General features: G+C 40.7%; 4 protein-coding genes across 4 annotated transcripts in view; 2 read left to right on the top strand and 2 right to left on the bottom strand.

Moving 5' to 3' along the window:
- The first annotated feature begins 649 nt into the window (after positions 1-649).
- On the top strand, positions 650-2,989 carry LOC121962816 (putative protein TPRXL). Its single transcript, XM_042513123.1, has 4 exons — positions 650-665; positions 715-761; positions 922-1,045; positions 1,568-2,989. Exons 1-4 carry the CDS (start codon positions 650-652, stop codon positions 1,714-1,716), a joined length of 336 nt encoding a protein of 111 aa, XP_042369057.1. The 3' UTR covers positions 1,717-2,989.
- A 1,825-nt stretch (positions 2,990-4,814) lies between these two features.
- Positions 4,815-7,100, bottom strand: LOC121962807 (interferon-induced protein with tetratricopeptide repeats 1-like). The gene is given in 4 exon segments (XM_042513114.1): positions 4,815-5,826; positions 5,828-6,139; positions 6,141-6,429; positions 7,096-7,100. Coding segments are annotated over 4 exon segments (1,317 nt in total). The 3' UTR covers positions 4,815-5,115.
- Positions 7,101-7,321: 221 nt separating this feature from the next.
- Positions 7,322-9,485, top strand: LOC121962917 (interferon-induced protein with tetratricopeptide repeats 2-like). Its single transcript, XM_042513244.1, has 2 exons — positions 7,322-7,423; positions 8,097-9,485. Exons 1-2 carry the CDS (start codon positions 7,416-7,418, stop codon positions 9,430-9,432), a joined length of 1,344 nt encoding a protein of 447 aa, XP_042369178.1. The 5' UTR covers positions 7,322-7,415; the 3' UTR covers positions 9,433-9,485.
- Positions 9,486-14,765: 5,280 nt separating this feature from the next.
- Positions 14,766-25,969, bottom strand: part of LOC121962897 (phosphodiesterase 4D interacting protein) — a 42,147-nt gene continuing 30,943 nt past the window's right edge. Inside the window, exons 21-32 of the mRNA XM_042513223.1 lie at positions 22,168-22,427; positions 21,842-21,991; positions 21,530-21,730; positions 19,635-19,916; positions 19,011-19,142; positions 18,624-18,743; positions 18,246-18,402; positions 18,012-18,136; positions 17,753-17,887; positions 17,113-17,208; positions 16,711-16,898; positions 14,766-16,057 (exon numbers count right to left, since the gene is read on the bottom strand). Coding sequence (XP_042369157.1) covers positions 15,920-16,057; positions 16,711-16,898; positions 17,113-17,208; positions 17,753-17,887; positions 18,012-18,136; positions 18,246-18,402; positions 18,624-18,743; positions 19,011-19,142; positions 19,635-19,916; positions 21,530-21,730; positions 21,842-21,991; positions 22,168-22,427 — 1,984 coding nt within the window. The 3' untranslated portion in view covers positions 14,766-15,919. The remainder of the gene's footprint in view (positions 16,058-16,710; positions 16,899-17,112; positions 17,209-17,752; positions 17,888-18,011; positions 18,137-18,245; positions 18,403-18,623; positions 18,744-19,010; positions 19,143-19,634; positions 19,917-21,529; positions 21,731-21,841; positions 21,992-22,167; positions 22,428-25,969) is intronic.

Genomic DNA, 25,969 nt, shown 5'->3' with positions numbered 1-25,969 from the left:
GAACTTTATAGTCAACCAAAGTAAGTCGCTTTTCTAGAGGATTATATAAAACCATATATTATATTGTTTTTTATTATTATATAAAAAAAGACTAATGATAATTGTTAGCTAGAATTCTGTCAGCAGTGACGCATTTGTCCTACCTAAAGCTTTCTGTCTTTATTTAAGCGCTTAGTTACAGCAGATATACTATATATAATATAGTGTATAATACTTTGATTCAAGAGTCCATGAGCAGGAGTTTTTAAATCAATTAATTGTCTTACGTTGGGATGATCCTTTGATATCTTTTTAATAAACATGGGAAAACTTAAGCAACTTAAAAAAACAGAACCCAAAAACTATCAAGAAATAACTAAGAAGTACAGTACAATTACCTTAAAATTAGCACAAAAAGAAATCAACAAAAAACTAAATATAAAAACAAAAAAATGGCCTGAGGAAAAAATGCTTCACAAAATCAGTATATTTTTGTAAATAATTTAAAATATATATACCGTAATATAGTTCTCTGGAATTTTTTCCTAGCTTTTAAAGAAATAATCAAATCACAAATTTCTTATAATTTGCAGGAGATTTCTTGTCAAGTTGCTCATTGCCTTTTTGAGTTTAATCATGAAAGGCCTCTGAATGCAGCCTAAGAAAAGTGATGTCGACCCAGATTTGTAGGGCTGAACACATATTGACTCATTGACACTGTGTGCTTGTTTACAGTGTCGAGGACACGGGATGTGTTGAGGAAAGCAAAAACAAACTTACAGGTGAGTTCTGGTTTTCAGCATCGTACTATGAAACCTTTCTGTAGCAAGTGAGAATAAATGCTGCGGTGGATGAGATGATGGTCCACATGTGTCTCTGTAACTCCCTCTCACCTCTCTCCTGCTGTCTCTTCTTCCTCTGACTCCTGCTGAGTCTCCTCAGGAGAACGAGCTCAGGATTTCCTCTCTTCGCCATGCCTCTTTCTCCCCCTCCTCCCCTTTCTCCCCCTCCTCCTCCTTCTCTTTCACTCCCTCCTCCTCCTCCTCACACCCCTGGCCTGGTAAAGGTACAGTCCTCTGGCTTTGCTGTGCTCAGTTCAGTGTCCCAATAACATGATGCAGCTGCCTGCTTTTTGATTAAAAATATGGTGCCCTGGTGAAAGATGCCCTAATGGCGCACAAGAAAACTAATGTTGATCCAGGTTTTAAATTGTTAAGATTACTAATTTGTGTGCATAGCACATGTTAGTTCCCTCAAGTTCATAATATGAACACCTACCCAGCAATTGCAAAATTTGATGAAATCGTGCAGAAAAGTAGTTAATTTGCGCTTTCTCTGTCTTAGTAAGGTGCATTTATTCTTTCTGTTCACGTTCTTTGCTTTTTTGTTTGTGCATCTGTATCAATGTCATGCTGGAACCTTGACGTCCGGATTTCATTAACTGGGTGACAATCGCAGCTTTGTGAACTAAGCAGTGTTAATATGAGAGAATGAAAGTTTTTAAGAGTACTAATCACTAATTTGAGAGTGTCGACACTCAACTGACAAAATGCAAAACCATCTGAATGTGGCCTCCTTCATGTTTCAGGTGAGAACACAGGAGGCTTCTGTGAGCTCGCCTACTCTCCTGGTTGGAGTATCATGAGGTCTTCATCCTCCTCCTCCTCCTCCTCCTCCTCCTCTTCTGTCCTAGGACCTGCTCAGCACCAGCGTCCCCTGCAGTCAGCCTTCCTGTAGTGCACCAACCCCAAGTTCCTCATAGTCATCTCACTGTTTTAACAGAAAATGCTGGAAATGCTGGCTCTCTTACTGGCTGAGAAACATTTCAGTTGAGTTGCATCTGTTTGGGTGTTAATGAATGTTTGTGTTGTTTTGAATATTTCTGCCGGTTCATGATGGTTTATGGATGTGAATGATTGTAATTGATTATTATTGGTATAATGTATGTAGGTTCAGAGGGCTTTTGTTGAGGCCATCAACTGAATTGTTTTTCTCAATTATAAGAGACCAGTGGGAGTTTGGCTGAAGTTGGTTTATGATTAAGAGCTTCTGATTAAGCCTTCATTCCCATTTTCCCCAAATTTGACAAATATGAATACAGATTAAAACTCAAAGACAGTTTAGTCAAGGTACTACATGATGTTTTAAATGATCATGTGGTAGAAGCACACAAGAAAGGGTTAAATTTTGTTTTTCCTGATCCAAATGCAATATCTAGTCTGTGGGCCTATCCCAGTTCCCCCCTCGGCCATACCACTTGTGCTGCTCGTAGGGCAGGGTGTCCTGTTTCTTTTTGGGGAATCGGGGTAGTGGTCAGTAGCAGGTGGCGCTTGAAAAGTGGCTGGATACAGGATGCAGGCCCCAAACAGAGGAAAATTCCTGGAATACTTTGCAAACAGCAGCAGTCTAAATGTAAAAAAAAAAAAAACATTTTCATCAGTATTAAGTAACCAATGCTATGTCAAATGTTTATCAATTACTTTTAGCTAACTAATGCTATTCAGGTGTTTATCATTTGCTTTCAGCTATTTGTTTCAACTATTTGTTCTTAAGTGTTAGCTAACTAATGCTATTTTAACAGTTTGTGTTAGTTTTAGCTGATTGTTTCAACAGATTATTTATCAGTTTTTGCTAAGTAATGCTATTTCAATTGCTTATCGGTTACTTTTAGCTAACTAATACTATTATAAGTAAATTATAACTATTTATCACTCTTCATCACTTTCAGCTATCTCTTCCAACCAATTATTCAGCTGTTTATCAATTACTTTTAGCTAACTGTTTGTCTATGTTAGCTAACGACTGCTATTTTAATTGTTTCACTTACTTTTAGATAACTGTTTCAACTGTTTATTCATCAGTGTTAGCTAACTAATGCTATTTTAACTGTTTCAGTTACTACTACTAGTTACTTTTAGCTAACTGCTAACTTACATATACGTCATTGCGTCATTACTAATGGCATAACGAATGGCATCCCATTTCCTAGGTTAAGGTTAAGGTTAAGCCCAATCCCTTCGGCTGTTTTAAAGGACCACCACTCAGTGGAGGGCACTCCAAAACTAGGCGTAAGGCCAAGGGTGAAAATTGGGATTGGGTCTGTGTTTGACAATCATAACAACGACAAAAGAGGAAATGATCTCCCTTAACTCGTAAATCATGAGCTCCCAATCTGAAGCCGACTTCAGCCCCGTACTTAAGCAGGGATTCAAGAAACAAAAATCCACGTGATGCCAGCAGGAAAGGGGCTTTGAAAAAGCCAAAACCAAACTGCAAAGTGCTTCCTCTCAGCCTCTGTTGAGGCTCATGTTTGTAGTCAGCGTGTAGAATAGATGCATGTGGTTTAAGCAGCTCGTGGAAACAAAGCCATACTCTCTGGTGGTACAGTAGATATTTCTTTGTTTTGTCCTAATTGTGCAAAAATTGTCATAAAAATGGCCAACTACTGAAAACATGGAAAATACTATCGAGCTACCATTAGGAAGATTGTTCCAGTAGCTGGTAGATGATGTTCTCTTGCATTTACTCACAGAAAAAGAACACCAATTTAAGAATTTTTGCTCATCATCCACAAACTCCAAAGTATTACTGTTAAATATGGAGTCAGTTCTCTTAAAATGTTAAAATTAAAATATGGGTCCAACCCAATTTTTTCCTGCTGAAACACTAACTTGCAGTGTTAGAGGGCCTTCTGATGAAGCTGATGTGATGTGCACCAGTGTTCATAAAAACAAGCATATGTTACAAACTGCACTCATGGAGCTGCTCAGCAGTTTGTGTGATGCCTTCAGTAATTTTTCCGATAAAAGAAATAAATTTTATAGTGCATGGTCCAAGAAAGATTTCATTTTTGTAAACAGAAAAAATGGACCACTTTTTTTTTCCTTTTTTAAATATATATCTTTTAGGTGTTTTTATTTTTTGCTAAATTTATGAATGTCTTTATGTTTAAATTCCCCTTAACATGACAATCGTGTGTGGAGAAACATCTGTATGTAAGGATATCTTCTTCAAAACTTCTGCAGGATTTGTGACGCTCACTGTGCAAGCAATTTTGTTCTGTAATTTGGCGTTTGACACTGGCTACTCCAAATTTTACATCTTGGTTTCAGTTTTTCTTGATTTTTCTGTATAATAGGTTGTTTCTTTTTGTGCATGAACTGTGGCTTTACTGCCCCCTGGATACTTTTACTGAAATATGCAATTTTTGGGTTACTGTGCAATAATAGCATTTGTGGTTGCTTTTTGTTGATGTTTTCAGCCTGGATATTGAAGTGCCATGTCATTTCTTTTGGTTCTGAAGCAGAATTGATTTAAACAAACTTAATTTTGGTTGAATACATGCAGTTTGGTGACAATCATTTGAAACAGTTTTACTGACCCAGTCATTTTTGGCTTAACATAAATCAGAGTTTTATATACAATGTAGGGGGGAAAAAAGGCAAAGAAACAGCATAAAAGAGCACTGTAATGTTATATTTATTAAGCAATAACATCAACCAAAGTGAACAACTTATATGTTGTCAAATCAGGTGTAAAACAATCAAGATTTTTTTTTTTGTCAATCCCAACAGGTCAAAGATCAAACTTACTGTAGTGTCTTTCTTAGTGCGTGTGCGTTTTAGGAACCACGTCTCATGTATGTACATATTTAAGGGAGTGTGGACATCAGTGCAAGTTGTTGTTGTTGGACAAAGACCAGCTGTATTTTTATGCATGTTCTCTTTATTAAAAATGTTTTGGGGTAAAAGAAAAGAACCTTTTAATAAAAAAGGGGACAAAACAACATCTGCTGTGTTTGGCTACTTTTCTTGGATTCCACAATTTTTTCCCCCTCCACACTATTGATAGCTGTGGCTGTGCACAATATGTTTTTGGATTTTCCGTCCATCCCTTTTCTTGTGATGGCCTTGGACACGTGTCCACTTTGGCTTAAAGATTTCAAATGACCTGAGTATCCACCTTTTAAGATGCCATAATCAATATTTTTAAGATAACAATGGATCAAATTATTGTAAAAACAGCATCATATTGTGAAAGGAGTCTCTACTGTAATGATGAACCTACAAAGAAGGTTATTAATAATTATTTCTCTGGATTTAGACTCTGTTGGACAGTGCAGTAAATGTTCCCTCTTTATTTCAGGCTTAGCTCATTCAGAAACTCCTCTATCTCCCCACACATTCGATTCCTGTTTCTTTCTCTAATCCTCTCCAGAGTCCATATGCTGTTTCTATGATGATAGGAAGATTGTTGCGGTATAGCTGCTGCCCTCATGTGATATTCTATTGACTTGTAGCTCTCCTTTCGAATGGAGTGCAAATATTTAGCATACTGGTTGTAAAGTATCTGCTCCCCTTCAACATCCAGATCACTTTCCAGCAGTTCCTTGTATATCTGGTCGGCTTTATCTTGTTGGTTGGAGTGTGCGTATATGTTTGCGAGAGATATTTTTCTCTTGAGTGAAGAAAGAGGGTAAAGAGAGATCACTTCACGATAGAGACTGATCGCTCTGTTGATCACGCTGTGCTCCAGGGGACTGTTCCTGTGTAAGAAGATCTTCTTCTTGTAACAGATTGCAGCACACCTCTTCAGATAACGCTCATCTGGATGTCTTCCCAGAATCTCCTCTGCCAAGTCAATGGCCTCATCACTAGATATGTGGATTCTGTAGAGCCTCAGTAGTGGTTTGAGGCCACTGTAGCTGCTGATGGGCTTTCTTAAAACCCTTCTGGCCAACTCACGAGCATCATTTTCAATTTTTTTCCTTTTTTTAGCACATTGCTCAAGGTACAAAGCAGCAAGGTACATGTTCTCTGGATCATGTTCCTTAGCGATTTTCATTTTTCTCCAAGATGTCAGTCCCCAGCTTTTTGTCGCTGTGCCGAAGAGCGTTTTCTAACCCAATAACATGACTGGTGTGCCACTCCACCAAATCCGGTTGCATCCTGATGGCTCTCTGAAAGTAATTTGAAGCCAGCAGCTTTTTGTCTGTGAACTTCATCAGGGTCCAGGCTTTTTCAGCACAGATCTCTGGATGGAGTTCTTCCTGGGATGGAGATGGGTATTCATTCATCAGGGCGTGGACCTTTGACAGGTAAGCTTGACTCTCTGCGCGTTCACCTCTGTAGTAGTGCAGCCAAGCCAGGTTCCCATGGTTTCACCACCAACCAGGGACCCTCATCTGAGACCGTGTTCCTGATCTGGCGGAAGGCCTCTGCAGCCCTACTGAAGAAACGCTGGGCATCATTGCTGAGCCCCAGTTGGTAGTGGATGAACCCCTGCAGGTTGTAAATGTGACCCAGCCAGCTGTATCCCTCCTCAGTGCCGATGTCCTCCAGCTTGTCCCTGAGGCGGAGAAGTTTAGACCTGCTTGGATCCAGATCCCAGGTGAAGTGGCACTCCAGGGCCTCCAGTTTGGACTCCAGTGTTGTTGGACTCTGAGCAGCACTGATGGAGAATAAAAATAACAAATGCTAGGAAAGGTTAGGGAATGGAAGAAATAAGAATAAACAAGAGAAAGACAGAAAGAAAGACAAAAGGATAAGTCAATCATGAATCAGTGAGAAGAAAGGAAAAAGGAAGGAGCAAAAAAGGGAAGGAGCGGACGGATGAAGAAAGAAAGGATTTAGGTAAGAATGAAAATGAAACGAGGACTAAGAGGTAGTCAAGATGAAGAAACAGTAAGGGACAATAACTGGAAGAAGGGAGAAAGGAAAGAATGAAGCACAAATGTTTCAGAAAGGGGAAAGGGAAATATGGCAGAAAGGAAGGAGGGGAGCACAGGAGAGGTGAAAATGGAGGTAAGAACTGAAGATAATTAGGTAATAAAGAAGCAACACAAACAAGATGGAAAAGAAGAAAGAAGGGAGGGGGGAGGGGGGAACTGAAGAAACGACTGAAAGGGACAGAAGAATGGAAAAAGGAAAAAGAAATCCACAAAGAAACTTAAAACAAAACAAAGGACTAAATGACATGAGGAACATAAAGCAAGGAAAGAAGAGGGAAATACAAAGCATGGTTGGCAAAATCCAACCTGTAACTTTGGGTCCATAATGTTTCACATATTAACAACATTACTGAATGCAGATATGACAGGTAGAAGCAGACACTCACCTCATCATGCGGCTGTTGCAGTTTGTTAAATTATGGCTCCCTGGTTTCTGCTCTCTACACTAAGTACCCACTGCTGTGGGTGCAGCACCATAAAACCAGTAATGATCAACTTGAATGGCGTTATAAATGATGTCATGTTGAGTGCTCATGTGCTTGTTCAGTTGGAAGGACGAGTCCAAATCCAGCACTCAACATGACATCATTTATAACGCCATTCAAGTTGATCATTACTGGTTTTATGGTGCTGCACCCACAGCAGTGGGTACTTAGTGTAGAGAGCAGAAACCAGGGAGCCATATTTAACAAACTGCAACAGCCGCATGATGAGGTGAGTGTCTGCTTCTACCTGTCATATCTGCATTCAGTAATGTTGTTAATATGTGAAACATTATGGACCCAAAGTTACAGGTTGGATTTTGCCAACCATGCTTTGTATTTCCCTCTTCTTTCCTTGCTTTATGTTCCTCATGTCATTTAGTCCTTTGTTTTGTTTTAAGTTTCTTTGTGGATTTCTTTTTCCTTTTTCCATTCTTCTGTCCCTTTCAGTCGTTTCTTCAGTTCCCCCCTCCCCCCTCCCTTCTTTCTTCTTCTTTCCATCTTGTTTTTTGTTGCTTCTTTATTACCTAATTATCTTCAGTTCTTACCTCCATTTTCACCTCTCCTGTGCTCCCCTCCTTCCTTTCTGCCATATTTCCCTTTCCCCTTTCTGAAACATTTGTGCTTCATTCTTTCCTTTCTCCCTTCTCTTCCAGTTATTGTCCCTTACTGTTTTTCTTCATCTTGACACCTCTTAGTCCTCGTTTCATTTTCATTCTTACCTAAATCCTTTCTTTCTTCATCCGCTCCGCTCCTTCCCTTTTTTGCTCCTTCCTTTTTCCTTTCTTCTCACTGATTCATGATTGACTTATCCTTTTGTCTTTCTTTCTGTCTTTCTCTTGTTTATTCTTATTTCTTCCATTCCCTAACCTTTCCTAGCATTTGTTATTTTTATTCTCCATCAGTGCTGCTCAGAGTCCAACAACACTGGAGTCCAAACTGGAGGCCCTGGAGTGCCACTTCACCTGGGATCTGGATCCAAGCAGGTCTAAACTTCTCCGCCTCAGGGACAAGCTGGAGGACATCGGCACTGAGGAGGGATACAGCTGGCTGGGTCACATTTACAACCTGCAGGGGTTCATCCACTACCAACTGGGGCTCAGCAATGATGCCCAGCGTTTCTTCAGTAGGGCTGCAGAGGCCTTCCGCCAGATCAGGAACACGGTCTCAGATGAGGGTCCCTGGTTGGTGGTGAACCATGGGAACCTGGCTTGGCTGCACTACTACAGAGGTGAACACGCAGAGAGTCAAGCTTACCTGTCAAAGGTCGACGCCCTGATGAATGAATACCCATCTCCATCCCAGGAAGAACTCCATCCAGAGATCTGTGCTGAAAAAGCCTGGACCCTGATGAAGTTCACAGACAAAAAGCTGCTGGCTTCAAATTACTTTCAGAGAGCCATCAGGATGCAACCGGATTTGGTGGAGTGGCACACCAGTCATGTTATTGGGTTAGAAAACGCTCTTCGGCACAGCGACAAAAAGCTGGGGACTGACATCTTGGAGAAAATGAAAATCGCAAAGGAACATGATCCAGAGAACATGTACCTTGCTGCTTTGTACCTTGAGCAATGTGCTAAAAAAAGGAAAAAAATTGAAAATGATGCTCGTGAGTTGGCCAGAAGGGTTTTAAGAAAGCCCATCAGCAGCTACAGTGGCCTCAAACCACTACTGAGGCTCTACAGAATCCACATATCTAGTGATGAGGCCATTGACTTGGCAGAGGAGATTCTGGGAAGACATCCAGATGATGAGCGTTATCTGAAGAGGTGCAAGGTTAAAAGTCCCAAGGTTGCTGCAATCTGTTACAAGAAGAAGATCTTCTTACACAGGAACAGTCCCCTGGAGCACAGCATGATCAACAGAGCGATCAGTCTCTATCGTGAAGTGATCTCTCTTTACCCTCTTTCTTCACTCAAGAGAAAAATATCTCTCGCAAACATATACGCACACTCCAACCAACAAGATAAAGCCGACCAGATATACAAGGAACTGCTGGAAAGTGATCTGGATGTTGAAGGGGAGCAGATACTTTACAACCAGTATGCTAAATATTTGCACTCCATTCGAAAGGAGAGCTACAAGTCAATAGAATATCACATGAGGGCAGCAGCTATACCGCAACAATCTTCCTATCATAGAAACAGCATATGGACTACTCTGGAGAGGATTAGAGAAAGAAACAGGAATCGAATGTGTGGGGAGATAGAGGAGTTTCTGAATGAGCTAAGCCTGAAATAAAGAGGGAACATTTACTGCACTGTCCAACAGAGTCTAAATCCAGAGAAATAATTATTAATAACCTTCTTTGTAGGTTCATCATTACAGTAGAGACTCCTTTCACAATACGATGCTGTTTTTACAATAATTTTTGATCCATTGTTATCTTAAAAATATTGATTATGGCATCTTAAAAGGTGGATACTCAGGTCATTTGAAATCTTTAAGCCAAAGTGGACACGTGTCCAAGGCCATCACAAGAAAAGGGATGGACGGAAAATCCAAAAACATATTGTGCACAGCCACAGCTATCAATAGTGTGGAGGGGGAAAAAATTGTGAATCCAAGAAAGTAGCCAAACACAGCAGATGATGTTGTTTTGTCCCCTTTTTTATTAAAAGGTTCTTTTCTTTTACCCCAAAACATTTTTAATAAAGAGAACATGCATAAAAATACAGCTGGTCTTTGTCCAACAACAACAACTTGCACTGATGTCCACACTCCCTTAAATATGTACATACATGAGACGTGGTTCCTAAAAAACCGCACACGCACTAAGAAAGACACTACAGTAAGTTTGATCTTTGACCTGTTGGGATTGACAAAAAAAAATCTTGATTGTTTTACACCTGATTTGACAACATATAAGTTGTTCACTTTGGTTGATGTTATTGCTTAATAAATATAACATTACAGTGCTCTTTTATGTTGTTTCTTTGCCTTTTTTCCCCCTACATTGTATATAAAACTCTGATTTATGTTAAGCCAAAAATGACTGGGTCAGTAAAACTGTTTCAAATTGATTGTCACCAAACTGCATGTACTCAACCAAAATTAAGTTTGTTTAAATCAATTCTGCTTCAGAACCAAAAGAAATGACATGGCACTTCAATATCCAGGCCGAAAACATCAACAAAAAGCAACCACAAATGCTATTATTGCACAGTAACCCAAAAATTGCATATTTCAGTAAAAGTATCCAGGGGGCAGTAAAGCCACAGTTCATGCACAAAAAGAAACAACCTATTATACAGAAAAATCAAGAAAAACTGAAACCAAGATGTAAAATTTGGAGTAGCCAGTGTCAAACGCCAAATTACAGAACAAAATTGCTTGCACAGTGAGCGTCACAAATCCTGCAGAAGTTTTGAAGAAGATATCCTTACATACAGATGTTTCTCCACACACGATTGTCATGTTAAGGGGAATTTAAACATAAAGACTTCATAAATTTAGCAAAAAATAAAAACACCGAAAAGATATATATTTAAAAAAGGAAAAAAAAAGTGGTCCATTTTTTCTGTTTACAAAAATGAAATCTTTCTTGGACCATGCACTATAAAATTTATTTCTTTTATCGGAAAAATTACTGAAGGCATCACACAAACTGCTGAGCAGCTCCATGAGTGCAGTTTGTAACATATGCTTGTTTTTATGAACACTGGTGCACATCACATCAGCTTCATCAGAAGGCCCTCTAACACTGCAAGTGAGTGTTTCAGCAGGAAAAAATTGGGTTGGACCCATATTTTAATATTAACATTTTAAGAGAACTGACTCCATATTTAACAGTAATACTTTGGAGTTTGTGGATGATGAGCAAAAATTCTTAAATTGGTGTTCTTTCTGTGAGTAAATGCAAGAGAACATCATCTACAAGCTACTGGAACAATCTTCCTAATGGTAGCTCGATAGTATTTTCCATGTTTTCAGTAGTTGGCCATTTTTATGACAATTTTTGCACAATTAGGACAAAACAAAGAAATATCTACTGTACCACCAGAGAGTATGGCTTTGTTTCCACGAGCTGCTTAAACCACATGCATCTATTCTACACGCTGACTACAAACATGAGCCTCAACAGAGGCTGAGAGGAAGCACTTTGCAGTTTGGTTTTGGCTTTTTCAAAGCCCCTTTCCTGCTGGCATCACGTGGATTTTTGTTTCTTGAATCCCTGCTTAAGTACGGGGCTGAAGTCGGCTTCAGATTGGGAGCTCATGATTTACGAGTTAAGGGAGATCATTTCCTCTTTTGTCGTTGTTATGATTGTCAAACACAGACCCAATCCCAATTTTCACCCTTGGCCTTACGCCTAGTTTTGGAGTGCCCTCCACTGAGTGGTGGTGCTTTAAAACAGCCGAGGATTGGGCTTAACCTTAACCTTAACCTAGGAAATGGGATGCCATTCGTTATGCCATTAGTAATGACGCAATGACGTATATGTAAGTTAGCAGTTAGCTAAAAGTAACTAGTAGTAGTAACTGAAACAGTTAAAATAGCATTAGTTAGCTAACACTGATGAATAAACAGTTGAAACAGTTAGCTAAAAAGTAAGTGAAACAATTAAAATAGCAGTCGTTAGCTAACATAGACAAACAGTTAGCTAAAAGTAATTGATAAACAGCTGAATAATTGGTTGGAAGAGATAGCTGAAAGTGATGAAGAGTGAAAATAGTTATAATTTACTTATAATAGTATTAGTTAGCTAAAAGTAACCGATAAGCAATTGAAATAGCATTACTTAGCAAACACTGATAAATAATCTGTTGAAACAATCAGCTAAAACTAACACAAACTGTTAAAATAGCATTAGTTAGCTAACACTTAAGAACAAATAGTTGAAACAAATAGCTGAAAGCAAATGATAAACACCTGAATAGCATTAGTTAGCTAAAAGTAATTGATAAACATTTGACATAGCATTGGTTACTTAATACTGATGAAAATGTTTTTTTTTTTTTTTTTTACATTTAGACGCTGCTGTTTGCAAAGTATTCCAGGAATTTTCCTCTGTTTGGGGCCTGCATCCTGTATCCAGCCACTTTTCAAGCGCCACCTGCTACTGACCACTACCCCTGATTCCCCAAAAAGAAACGGGACACCCTGCCCTACGAGCAGCACAAGTGGTATGGCCAAGGGGGGAACTGGGATAGGCCCACAGACTAGATATTGCATTTGGATCAGGAAAAAAAAAATTTAACCCTTTCTTGTGTGCTTCTACCACATGGTCATTTAAAACATCATGTAGTACCTTGACTAAACTGTCTTTGAGTTTTAATCTGTATTCATATTTGTCAAATTTGGGGAAAATGGGAATGAAGGCTTAATCAGAAGCTCTTAATCATAAACCAACTTCAGCCAAACTCCCACTGGTCTCTTATAATTGAGAAAAACAATTCAGTTGATGGCCTCAACAAAAGCCCTCTGAACCTACATACATTATACCAATAATAATCAATTACAATCATTCACATCCATAAACCATCATGAACCGGCAGAAATATTCAAAACAACACAAACATTCATTAACACCCAAACAGATGCAACTCAACTGAAATGTTTCTCAGCCAGTAAGAGAGCCAGCGTTTCCAGCATTTTCTGTTAAAACAGTGAGATGACTATGAGGAACTTGGGGTTGGTGCACTACAGGAAGGCTGACTGCAGGGGACGCTGGTGCTGAGCAGGTCCTAGGACAGAAGAGGAGGAGGAGGAGGAGGAGGAGGAGGAGGATGAAGACCTCATGATACTCCAACCAGGAGAGTAGGCGAGCTCACAGAAGCCTCCTGTGTTCTCACCTGAAACATGAAGGAGGCCACATTCAGATGGTTTTGCATTTTGTCAGTTGAGTGTCGACACTCTCAAATTAGTGATTAGTACTCTTAAAAACTTTCATTCTCTCATATTAACACTGCTTAGTTCACAAAGCTGCAATTGTCACCCAGTTTAATGAAATCCGGACGTCAAGGTTCCAGCATGACATTGATACAGATGCACAAACAAAAAAGCAAAGAACGTGAACAGAAAGAATAAATGCACCTTACTAAGACAGAGAAAGCGCAAATGAACTACTTTTCTGCACAATTTCATCAAATTTTGCAATTGCTGGGTAGGTGTTCATATTATGAACTTGAGGGAACTAAAATGTGCTATGCACACAAATTAGTAATCTTAACAATTTGAAACCTGGATCAACATTAGTTTTCTTGTGCGCCATTAGGGCATCTTTCACCAGGGCACCATAATTTTTAATCAAAAAGCAGGCAGCTGCATCATGTTATTGGGACACTGAACTGAGCACAGCAAAGCCAGAGGACTGTACCTTTACCAGGCCAGGGGTGTGAGGAGGAGGAGGAGGGAGTGAAAGAGAAGGAGGAGGAGGGGGAGAAAGGGGAGGAGGGGGAGAAAGAGGCATGGCGAAGAGAGGAAATCCTGAGCTCGTTCTCCTGAGGAGACTCAGCAGGAGTCAGAGGAAGAAGAGACAGCAGGAGAGAGGTGAGAGGGAGTTACAGAGACACGTGTGGACCATCATCTCATCCACCGCAGCATTTATTCTCACTTGCTGCAGAAAGGTTTCATAGTACGATGCTGAAAACCAGAACTCACCTGTAAGTTTGTTTTTGCTTTCCTCAACACATCCCGTGTCCTCGACACTGTAAACAAGCACACAGTGTCAATGAGTCAATATGTGTTCAGCCCTAGAAATCTGGGTCGACATCACTTTTCTTAGGCTGCATTCAGAGGCCTTTCATGATTAAACTCAAAAAGGCAATGAGCAACTTGACAAGAAATCTCCTGCAAATTATAAGAAATTTGTGATTTGATTATTTCTTTAAAAGCTAGGAAAAAATTCCAGAGAACTATATTATGGTATATATATTTTAAAATTATTTACAAAAATATACTGATTTTGTGAAGCATTTTTTCCTCAGGCCATTTTTTTGTTTTTATATTTTGTTTTTTGTTGATTTCTTTTTGTGCTAATTTTAAGGTAATTGTACTGTACTTCTTAGTTATTTCTTGATAGTTTTTGGGTTCTGTTTTTTTAAGTTGCTTAAGTTTTCCCATGTTTATTAAAAAGATATCAAAGGTTCATCCCAACTTATGACAATTAATCGATTTAAAAACTCCTGCTCACGGACTCTTGAATCAAAGTATTATACACTATATTATATATAGTATATCTGCTGTAACTAAGCGCTTAAATAAAGACAGAAAGCTTTAGGTAGGACAAATGCGTCACTGCTGACAGAATTCTAGCTAACAATTATCATTAGTCTTTTTTTTATATAATAATAAAAAACAATATAATATATGGTTTTATATAATCCACTAGAAAAGCGACTCACGTTGGATTGACTATAAAGTGCTCCATGCTATCTTTGGTGCGGTCAGAGCTCTTCACTCTCTCCATGGCGTCCTTTAGAGCCTGCTCTTGATCTGCGAGCCTCAGACGACACACACACACACACACTCTCTCTCTCTCTCACACACACACACACACACACACACACACACACACACACACACACACACACACACACACACACACACACAGAGTGTCGATGTTTATCCAAAAAATCCAGGTATATGTATAAGAGATCAGTGGCTACTGGTAAAGACTTTATGTACGTAACCAATCACTGCTAGCCAAAAACATATGGGATCAAAGTAGAAAGCAAATAAACAATTGTTTTGTGCACAAAGATCCCTATTTTAGGAAGTTATTTAGTACATGATCGAGTCCTTATTATTATCATACATTTGATGACATTTGAAAATGACAAACTCCTAAATGAAGTTCATCTGTAGACTTTACAAACCATCACATTAAAACATCTCAAAGCTGTCTCATACTAATTCTTCTATTTCTTTAAACATAATAAGTTCTGCTATGTGTCTAACGTTTGGCAGGTTGTGAAGGTCTGACACTAACTGCTGTAGACTCCAGTGATTCAACTGTTACCTGCTGAAACTAGTTCACCTCCTATAACATGACTGACTAACTAATGTTGGAGTATGTAAGTATATGATTCAGTGTTCATGTTCACTCCTTATAAGAGACAAGATATATTGCTGCATAAATCAGTGTCCTGGATGATAGTTTAACCTTGGGGGTCAGTTGTGAGAGTGGGAGCATGACGTGAAGAGAGCTTGAAATATGGAGATAAGAGGAAGAGATGTGCGGAGTGGATGGGGGTCAGAAGGGAATGGATGTGTGGTGTCTATAATTTTGTTCAACAGGACACCTAGAAGAGAGAAACAATTCCTAATAAGGGATTGTCCTTGAAGTTGACCAATCCAAAGACGATGCCATGCTGAAAGGGGAGCCAGATAATGAGGGGAACCAACCAGAGGATGACTCTACCTTCATTCACATTTTCTCATTGTAATAGTATAAAATACTGGATCAGGGAAAAACAGGTTGTCAGAATGCAGGCTGACTCGCTGATGTTATCGGCTAGGGAGAGGCATTTCTGATCCAGAGCTCTGTAACTGCCCATTGTTTGCTTGAAAAGATTCACTAAAAGGTTTGAACTTAAAATTCGAAATCTGTGTGGACATTCAGTTATTTACTGTTTATTGAGTTGCTTTTAAGAATTCTGAACATAGTACTCACCCTGGGAGGGTGAGAGTTTTTTTCTACTTGCAGCAACCAAGAGAAAAACTCCTTCACTACCTAACTAACTGACTGAAACTTTATGGTTTCATCTTTCATCTGCTCTTTGGTTCAGACCTGTTTGGTTTCCTCGCAGTTTGGCAGAGCTGCTCTCCAGAACATCCGGAGCAGAGAGTCGGCCTCCTCCAGGATCTGTCGCAGGGTTTCACTGTCAGACAGCAGCTTCCTGACAGAACCTGAGCCTGAAGGCTGAGACATAACACAATATATAAATACAAAGTTAAAATAATGTTCATCTAACAGCTATTTTTCCCTGTTGATCTGCAAATAATATATTCTATAAAAGCCAAAAAGGTTTTAAAAAATGTGTTTGTATGGCCAGCAGCATAAAGTAATGAAATGTAGCTATAATTTAAAATAAAGAGTTGCAATTTATTTATATTTCATTTATTCATTAAATGTATTTATTTCAATTACTTTTATTCTTTTTATTTAAATCTATTTATTTGTTTCTTATTTTAAATTGTATTCAAATTATTTCACTGTTTTTTCTTAGTTTTAATATGTTTTTTTTTTTAGTTTTTAATTTTATTTGATTTATTCATTTTTTTCTGTTAAAAGTTATATTTCACTGTTGTTTCTTATAAAAGTGTTGTTTTCTTCGGCCATAGACTTCAGCCAGTCACATTTCCTCAGCATCTTGGAAGTCTCAACACAAAATGTATAATACTCAAACAGCTTCTGGGCACACTTTCTCATTCAAATGGACAAGTCTGTCCAAACTTTTGACTACTGTAATATAATCTAAAATATGAGCTTATAAAACTCAATTAGCTGCTCAGTCATGTCAGGATCACATGGTCTGTGCTGTCTGTGGTGGTTTTGGCTCCTGGGTCTCCTACCTGATGAAGGCTGAACTCCTGAGGGGTGCTCAGGGAATAAAGGGTAGCATCCATCTTGTTGAGAAGAGCGCTGCCCTCCAGAATCTGCTGCTGAAGAGCCTTGAAGTCATCAATGTGGCCCACTGCATGGCGGCCATGACGGCTGGCAAATGAGCCGTTTGGGGCTTGACCCTGCAGGGACGAGGCTGCTGGGAACAAGGACAGGAGGGAAACACTTGAACTCTATGAGTCACTAAAAGTGGAATAACAAAAGAATCTGATTATTTAACAAACACAAAACGTCTTGTTGAGTATCTGGGAGGTAAAAGAAAATGTATTATGTTGCTTTCATAAGTAAAGATGACTGTTTGAGATTGAAAAGTTGACACAGTCTATCAGAGAGCCTGAATGTGACGTTCTCACCTTGATCGGCTGCTTCAGCATGTTTCTGCACAGGATGCAGAGGAGAGGAAGGACTGACCAGTCCAGTGTCTCTCACAGGGGGTGAGGGGACATTTTCTGTTGAGGAAGATTTCCATCAGTACCGAACTGCAAAAACCTGCTTCTTAAAGTGACAGCTGTCTCTGTAATTGAGCTCCAGGTGAATCCAGAGTCATTTTTCTTAATTCTAGCGAGAGCTCTGATTCTGATTGGGCCCAACCCAACCCACTGGACTAGGGTGGGGCTGAACTTCCCCCAGGCCTGATTCAGGCCGGTTCTCGCCAATTTAGAGGTGTTTTATTGTTTGTTGTCATAAAACTGGCAGTCCTTCTGCGCAGGAGTTTTAATGGACTGAATTAAACAACAAAGACAGAAGGGGGGAAGATGGAACAATGAGGCTAAAGAGATAGAGCACGCACACGATGGGGACGGAAAATGAGCGATAGCGAGAAATGGGGGGAGCTGCAAGGTGATGTGGTTGCCCGTGTGTCCTTCTGCCTTCCCAGCAGTGGAAGAAATGGCCTGATTTTTTGGGCCTGATCAGGGCTCTAATTTAAGTACCGTGATCTGCTTCCCTCCATCTTATCCTAAGATGCTGTTGTGTGTGTCAGATATTACTGACCATTGAAGAGCTGTCTCCTGGTTCGAGGCTGTGTGTCCGCCTGTCCGCTCAGCTGCTGCTCCAGCTGAATGTGCAGCTCTCTGGGGTCAAAGGTCGCAGTGCTAAGTCCAAGTTTGGCATTGTCACTGGCCTGACCTGCTTGGAAACACACAGATGCAGATAAGTTATACAAAAATCTTTAGAAAATAAATATTTCTGAAAAAATCAAAACAACTTATTGGCTTAATGTTTCCGAAAAGTTTATATAGCATCATCTTACCCTTGTGTGAATTTGTGTCGACTCCACAAACTCTGTGGTACACCTGCAGCTCACACTGCAGAGAGTGGACCAGACTGCGGCTCTCACAGAGCTGCTGCTGAAGGACGCTCAACTCATGCTGGAGTCTGTGAAAACACACACAGAAAATCTGCTCTTTAACCCTGACAAAACATCCTGTCCTTGCAGACTCACACTCACACTCTCTCTCTCACAAACACACACACACACACACACCTGTTGATGGTCTCCTGGTTCTTCTGTCTATCCAGTTTCAGTTGTGCTATCTCTTTGCTGCGAGCATCAGCCTCATCTTGCAGCTTCCTGCTTTTCTCCGCCCACCTCTCTGCCTCTAGCTCCGCCTTCTTCAACTGCTCCGCCTCCTTGCTGCTCTCTGAAGTAGGACACAGGACATTACACTTTTATATTATAAGACAGTGAAGAGCTGAGCGGGTTATTTGACCCTAAACCAAACTGAGACTATTTATACCTTTTGTGTGATCACAAGCAGTAAAACCTCAACTCTGGAAAATAAAATCTTTGAATGATGATAAAAATGTCATGTGTGTGTTCTCTCTGCAGGTTCTGGTCCTGGTAGTAAGCATCAGACTGTACCTCTGCTGGCCTGCTTCAGCTGGTTCTGCAGACTGATGTTCTCCTCCTTCAGAAGTCTGATCTCACTGGAGAGCTGGCTGACAGAGTCCAGACCCTGGATGTAGATGTTGGTAGGAGCACCTGGAGAGAGTAGTCAGGAGACTCTAAACATGTAACATTTAGCATGTGCATGCTACAACAAGCAAATGTTTTGCTTATAATTGCTTTCTTATAAAACCACTACAATGAGAGTATAATTACATCAAATTTAGACTTTCTTCATTTTCCTGCAAATTCACATAAGCTTTTATGGTTTCTAACAAATAAACAACTTCTGTTAAGGAATAAATTAGAACTAGGAGACTAAAACAAACACACTGTGTTATTTAGTTTGTTTTTGTATGTTACCTTTCTCAGTGGCGGTGCGGGCCAGTCTCTCCTCCAGCTGCTGTCGGAGGCGGTCGTTGGTCTGAATGGAGTCCTCCAGTCTCTGTCTGAGACTCCTGATCTCCCTCAGATGCTCCTTCATCAGGTCTGAGCCTACAACAACAACACAATCAATGGGCTGCTCGTAGAAACCACTGATTTTCTTTTGTCACATTTGAAATAACAAATGCAATGATGAAAGAATTGAATCAACACAAGCTCTGAAGGACTACATCATTGTTTTGGCATGTTTTACAGTTGTGGAAACAACTGGAATAAAATATTCATTAAAAGCAGTATTTCTGGCAAAATTTAAAAAGTGAGATATGACTGTGCAACTAATTCCATCCTCACTGAATGGCCTTTATGGCCTTTAGCAGTATCATCCTCATCCTTTATCAGCCTTTATATTTGTTTATGCTAACAATGGCTATTATATGATGTGAGGCTTTTATTTAAGAATTCACTGTAATCTATTACAATAAATACATTTACTTGTCAAAGTTGCAGTACCATCTTCCAGTAATTAAGCAAACAGTACAGTGAACATCTGAAAAGTCTGCACTGCTTTACAAAACAAGACTCTGTGCTTAACTGTGTCTCTACCTGTGTTGCTGGTGCCTGACTGGTATCCCGAGGATCCTGAGGACAAGTCGGCTCCAAGTCTCACCGGTCTGGTACCGTAGCTCAAATCCCACAATGCACTGCTCTCCAGCAGACTGGACCCAGCTTTCATTGCGGAGCTGGCATCCAGACCGCCGCTGGTGGCGCTGCTGAAAGGAGAAGGCTGGTATCCATGGTAGGACAGAGGCAGGAAGGCAGACGGGTCAGGCTGCTGGTGGGCAAACGGGAAAGCCTGAAGAGGTTTGGACTGAGGAGTGGAAAACCCTGAGGAAGAACATCAAGCAGCGGGTCAGTAAGGGAGTAATTACAACTAAATATCAAGAATAATGGGGAAAAACACTGCACTGCAAAGTCTGAGAGAGACACCTGTGTGTTAAAGACAAATGGGACAGTAAAAGACAGTAAAAGTGAAAGAGAGCTAAAGAGATTTCTTTTGATGCAGTGAACAACTTAATCAGCCAAACAAAATCAGTCTGGTTTGGTGTTTCTAACAGCTCTATCTCTCATTAGTGTTTAAAGATCACAGCAAATCCATCTCCAGCTGCATGCTCTGGGTTCAGTAAGCATCAAATGATTACATGAGAGAGAAAGTACAGTGTGTTAAAGATAAAGGCAAAGATAAGAAGGGAAGAAAAAAAGACAGAAAAGAAAGCCTGCATATCTAAACTCGGCTGCATTAACATCAGTGATGTTAAGGCAGATCTACAGTGCCAGCTGCATAGTTTATCATTTTCTGATGTGCAAGCAGCTTATTTCACATACAGATAACAATGCTAGTAGTTTCAGGTGAAATGTTATAAATGTTCCCTCTTTTACACAGTGGATCAAACTGGCTGTTCATTACAGCCATTGTGTGAAGAATTTGAAAACTTCATACTTTGGCGCCATCATGTGGTCGTATAACACACAGACTGCACTGTTGCAGACTTACATAAAAATCTCTGGACAGCTAAAACTTAACGACCCACCATGGTGGGTACAAGCACAGATGCCATACCAACTTTAGGGCATGAAAGTTGTCATTTGTGCTCGTAGACTGTATCAAAGAAGTGGATGTAGTCACAGTAGGGCTTGGTATTGTTTGTTTTTGTCTGATATCAGGGCTTAAATGTTACTGATGCATAAACAATGCCAGAGCTGATATTTTTTAAAGAAATAGTCAGAAAACAGTTAATGACACTAAATGACATTTTTTTTGGGGGGGGGGGGTACAATCAAATAAAATCTGTTAAAGCTTCGCAGATAGTTGTTCTCAACCTCAACTTTACTTTATTATCCCCATTTTTCTGGGAAACCCCTAGAACTCCTTCAAGGAGCCCTTGAGTCCCTGGATCCCTAGTTAAGACCCACTGATCTAGAATATAACTCAGACAAGAAGAGGCTGTAAATGTCCACATATTGGGAAAACAATAACATTCAGGAAATCCTTACCCTCCGAGCACAGCATGAGATCAGCACTCCATTTAAGAGGGACAATAAATGATTGTTTTTTGCCATGTTATGCCATTGTTATTGTTTATAAAATGCTTCTGACGCGTATGTCATATGTCACACCAGAGGCAGACACTGTGGTGTTGAATGTCAGGCCTCTCTTGATTCTGCGATGCCGGCATGCTGTCTAAATCACGCACTGAAGCAGTGTGATGCGGTTGTTGTTTGGTTCTGTGTAAAAATGCAAAGGCAGTGCAAAGAAGGGACTGAGTAGCGACCCTATAGCGGGATCTCTGTGTAAAAAGGGCTACTGACAGCTTGATTTGATGCTGCTGATATTCAGTCTGTTCTGCTGCACAGTGTTACTGAGCTCTTCAAACACACAATTAGTTTTTTAAACACACCCTCACACCCAAACTCATACATATACAGCCCGACCGACGCACTCTCAGTGTCTCTCAGCTGCCTCTGTAACATCTGCAGCTCCTGATGCACCTCAGCCAGGGAGAAACCCACTCCCCCGTTGCCTTGGTAACGGGTGCGTGGGGTTACAGGGTGGGCATGGAAGGGCAAAGGTGCCCTCTGGGTGAAGGTGGAGGAGGAAGGGGGAGGGTGGAAGGGGGCAGAGGTGAAGAATGAGGCCGGAGCTGGGAGGAGAAGAAGAAGAAGAATCCAAAGAATGAAAGAGGGATAAAACAAAGAAAGAGGACAGCACAAAGCAGCAGCTCAGAGGTGAAATGATGCAGCAGAAAACTAACCTGTCTGACTCTGCATGTCTGCGGGTTTGTGTGGTGAGCTGGGGCAATGCATGCTGGGACAGCTGAGGCAGGACTGGGCTCTGTGGGATGAGGCGATGGAGGGAGGGACAGACGAATGATGGGACAGGGTGCCACTGTGAGAGTGGCAATCTGGAAATGAAAAGACTCCTGCTGTCACCAGAGGACATCATGGATGGAACAGACACCAAAACAGCAAAACACATGTACATGTCTGTCTCCACTTGTTTACATACCACTCAGGTAGCATGTTTTATGCAGCATTGCATAAATCCATGTGAAGCTGGATGTTGACCGTCACCACTCACCTGTGCTGACTCTGGTTAAGGAGCGCGCTTCCTTCTGACCGAGCTCGCTGGCAGCATCCATTTCAGAGCAAAGATCCAGATCATCGTGCGTGGATCCATGCTCGTCAGACACGTAGGAGATACGATCCGATTGGTCGGTGGTGTCGGAGAGGGCATGGCTGCTGCAGGGCGTGTCAGAGCGATGATGGTGGTGGTGCTGGTTTAGTTTGGCGCGGAGAGACTCAATGACCTTGTCCTTCTGCTGCAGCTCTTTACTGAGCCTGCACACAAACACACAAATACATTATCGATGTGTTAGATATCAATCACTCCATTCCAAAATACAAGTGAATCCAGAGGCTACATCAAAGTCGGTAAAACCAGTTTATCTTTGGTAAGGGCCCTGACACACCAAGCTGGTGGTTGGTCAGCTGTTGGTAGGCTATCGTGCACGGTAACATAATTTGTTCTTTCAACATCAGTTTGTGTTGTTAATGTATTGACTGACTAACTAGCATCTTAAATCCATTCTGTCAGTGCTCCAATTTCCCTTTTTGAATGAAGAATATAGAGAATTCTGCTGCTATGGAGAGTTATTACCTCTCATGCAGGCGCAGAGTGTGCATGCTAGGTGGCAGGCAGTGGTGGTCTCTGCAGTGTGTTCAGGTGCAGCTTTTTGGCCAAGACACAAGGCGATGTGAGGCAACAGTCGGTCTTCGCTACATTTGGTTAGGGTTATGCTTCTTGGAATGTTATTGAATGAGGGGAAGTTGCATAACATCATGAGAGAAGTTGCATAGCATCACTCAATGGACAGCAGTCATCTCGCAATTGTGTTTTATCAACATTTTGAAAATATCGCTTACGTTTTGCTCAAATCTGTAATGGAAACCTGCCTATTGAAAATCTATAAAACACTTTGACCCTTTGCTGCTCTGAGAGAACATGAGAACAGCTGCATTAGCCATCCTGTGACATCAAGGATAAAGAGCATTAATGAGTAATGATGTACCAGGTGAGTGAGCCACCTGCCTGCTGATCTGGACGTTCCCACAGAGGCTTTGCTGGCTGCACTGCGTTGCTTTAGGGAAGCCTCTTAGTGACTTACACATACGTGACACTGCATCATATCACACGGGGTGCATCGTATTACACAGGGTAAAACTGCAGACTCACTGATGTGATGTGTAACTACGAGCACAGACGTTCAGAGGAAGGTGGAGGGACAACCAGACAACACACTCAAACATGATGCGTATGCAGTGTGTCCCCTACAGCTGAGTTAATTAACAGTGACGTGTTGGTACACAGATGCTGAGGTGAAGGTCAGTCATCTAAATCAATGACAGGCTGACACACACACAAACACTGTGTTCACATCACATTTACAAGTACAACAAAATGTTGATGGCACATTTGGTGGCACTTAAATGTATTAAAGTATAATTTAAAAAATACACTGTTTTCTCTCAGAGAGAAATGAGAAGATCAGTATTCATCTCATCTTCACTTTAGCCTTAAATTAATAGTTTAACATTTTAGGAAATACCGTAAAAACTTCAAATATGAGCCTAGTCCAAAATAAATGCCCAGTCTGGCAACACATTTTGACAAATAAAGGCCTGTCTCAATTAGAGGCTTAGTCTGCTTGCCATGCAGCTTATTTTTATTAAAGTTCTTTGCATGTATTAAACCGGATTGTTAGTTACCCACTGGAGATAATGTTAGCTACTTAAATAACACATACAAATACAAATGTTTAAACTTCTGTCAATATGAACATGCTACACACATGGTTAGGATGGTAAGATTCTCCACAATTCAATCATTTAGTTAATTTTACTGAAACCACCAAAAAGCACCAAAAAAAAGGATAAAATACCAGCAGAGTAAACGAGAAAGGCACAAAAAAGAGGTTTAATGAAACAATTTGAGTGTATTTTCCATCTTTGCTGAGCAACAGTTTTATGTGGAAGGAATTAAAAGCCCGTCCCATATAGACGTCTGACCTAAATATAAGCCTGTTGAGGTCAGTGGTCTAAGCACATAATAGCCTGAACTATTAATTTAAGTTTTATGGCATGCTTATTTTGCTTTCTTTCCCAGAGTAAGATGTTAAAATGCATCAGTCTCATGTGTTTTAACAGGAGATCTGGTTATCTCAACGTAAAGAATGGAATCTCTGCCCAAAGAAATACAACAATAACATTGTAACATCCACCATATTGTCAGATGTTTGGCCAAGCAAGTAGGAAGTGGCCCTTTTATCTATTCTTAAAGGCCATGTTGTTACATGATTTGTATGTCCTTTTTTACCTTATCTTCACTGCTATTGTTGCTTTTTTTTTTTGCAGAGAGTTCACTTCTAACCAAACTAGCCGCTTTATCAGCTGTTTGAGGTTTGCCTGCGTCCAAACCTTTGAATCTGCCCATTAAACTGAGTGTTTTAGTTGACTTTGAGGACAGAAATGGTGTGTGACGAGTTGACAATTCTGTCTGGTATCAGGTAAGTTTGAAGCTAATGTGTGGCTAATACAACATTCTCTAAACAATAACTTATGGGCTAAATGTTGTGTAGTGTATTTTCACGTAATGGATGTATAAAAAGAACTGGATACAGCATTGGAGACGAGGCCCTAATTATTGATATGAAAGCTGCTCAATTGGACATGAAGCTGAAAAAAACAGAGCAGGTGCACTACAGACTCCAGCAGCTAACTTCTGGTTTAGCACTCAGCTGACCTGAGTGAATTTTTACATGTCAGATTTTGGCACAGGTTACTGAGTTAAAAGTCTAGGGGTAGCTGCCTGGCTTTGGCCGATTAAACAGTAGGCACTGCAAAAACAGAGAGGAAACATGATGGAGGAAATGATAATGCTGGTGTCGTTAGTTACTGCGCAAGAAAATGATAAAGACAACCAGAAAAAAACTGGAAGCGGGATAAGTTTTCCAACCAAACCTCACAAGACTGGTAAATCGTCAAAAGTCTTTGGCATTTTCAGTGATTTCCATTGTATTGCTACAATAACAAAATAGCTTGCATTAGCCAGTGACGTTCACTGAGGCACCTGGCTGTCATTGCAGCCCCAGATTGTGATGGCCGCTTTTAAAAATGCTTTGCTGATTGGGGGACACTCTTGCAGGTAGGCAGTTATCAGAATGGTTACCACATGGCGGTGGGAAAGCACCTCAAGTCTATGGGGAAAACATTTTTTTCTGGGCCCAATGAAAGTGCTACAAAAAATAGTTATTATTGTTTGAATTTTGGGTCAGTCTTACTTTTCGAGCTGTGCGAGCAGTGCCCTCCTCTCCCTGTCTGTGAGCTTCTTGAGCAGCAGCAGTTCTCTCTCCTGAGCCTTCCACTCCCACAGAGAGAAGGAGAACAGAGAGTCTCTGTACAGCGGGCTGCTTTTCGACAGCATGGCCTTCCACAACGGAGCCATCAGCCACTTTCGGCCCCTCTCTGTGTCTCTGGCCGACGGCCTTCTGCCTGGGCTACTGACTGACCATTCCTCCCCTGTTCTCTCTCTCGTCTCTCTCACACTCTGTCACTTAAAATTCTTCCTGTTGCAGTTTTCCCTCTCAGCTGTGTCTCCAGAGGTAACCGAGCGTGGATCATTAGCTTAGCGGCTGAGGTCCTGACCTCAGACTGTGTGTGACAGCAGGTACAGTGGACAGGCAGAGCGTGAGCGAGGGATAAAGAGATGGAGGGATGGAGGGATGACTGAGAGTGTAGGCGATCAGGTGAAAAGCGGAGCAAATCCTCTGTTTAAGCTCAGGCTTCCCAGGGAGATTTTGGTGACTCCCTTTAAACACACACAC

Source organism: Plectropomus leopardus, chromosome 3, assembly GCF_008729295.1.
Source record: "Plectropomus leopardus isolate mb chromosome 3, YSFRI_Pleo_2.0, whole genome shotgun sequence".
NCBI lineage: Eukaryota > Metazoa > Chordata > Actinopteri > Perciformes > Serranidae > Plectropomus > Plectropomus leopardus.
This window is presented reverse-complemented; position numbering and strand designations above follow the sequence as displayed.

Coding starts and splice junctions, on each gene's coding strand:
- LOC121962816 (XM_042513123.1), top strand. Junction 762..921: donor AAGCAAAAACAAACTTACAG/GTGAGTTCTGGT, acceptor GAGTCTCCTCAG/GAGAACGAGCTCAGGATTTC. Junction 1,046..1,567: donor ACACCCCTGGCCTGGTAAAG/GTACAGTCCTCT, acceptor TTCATGTTTCAG/GTGAGAACACAGGAGGCTTC.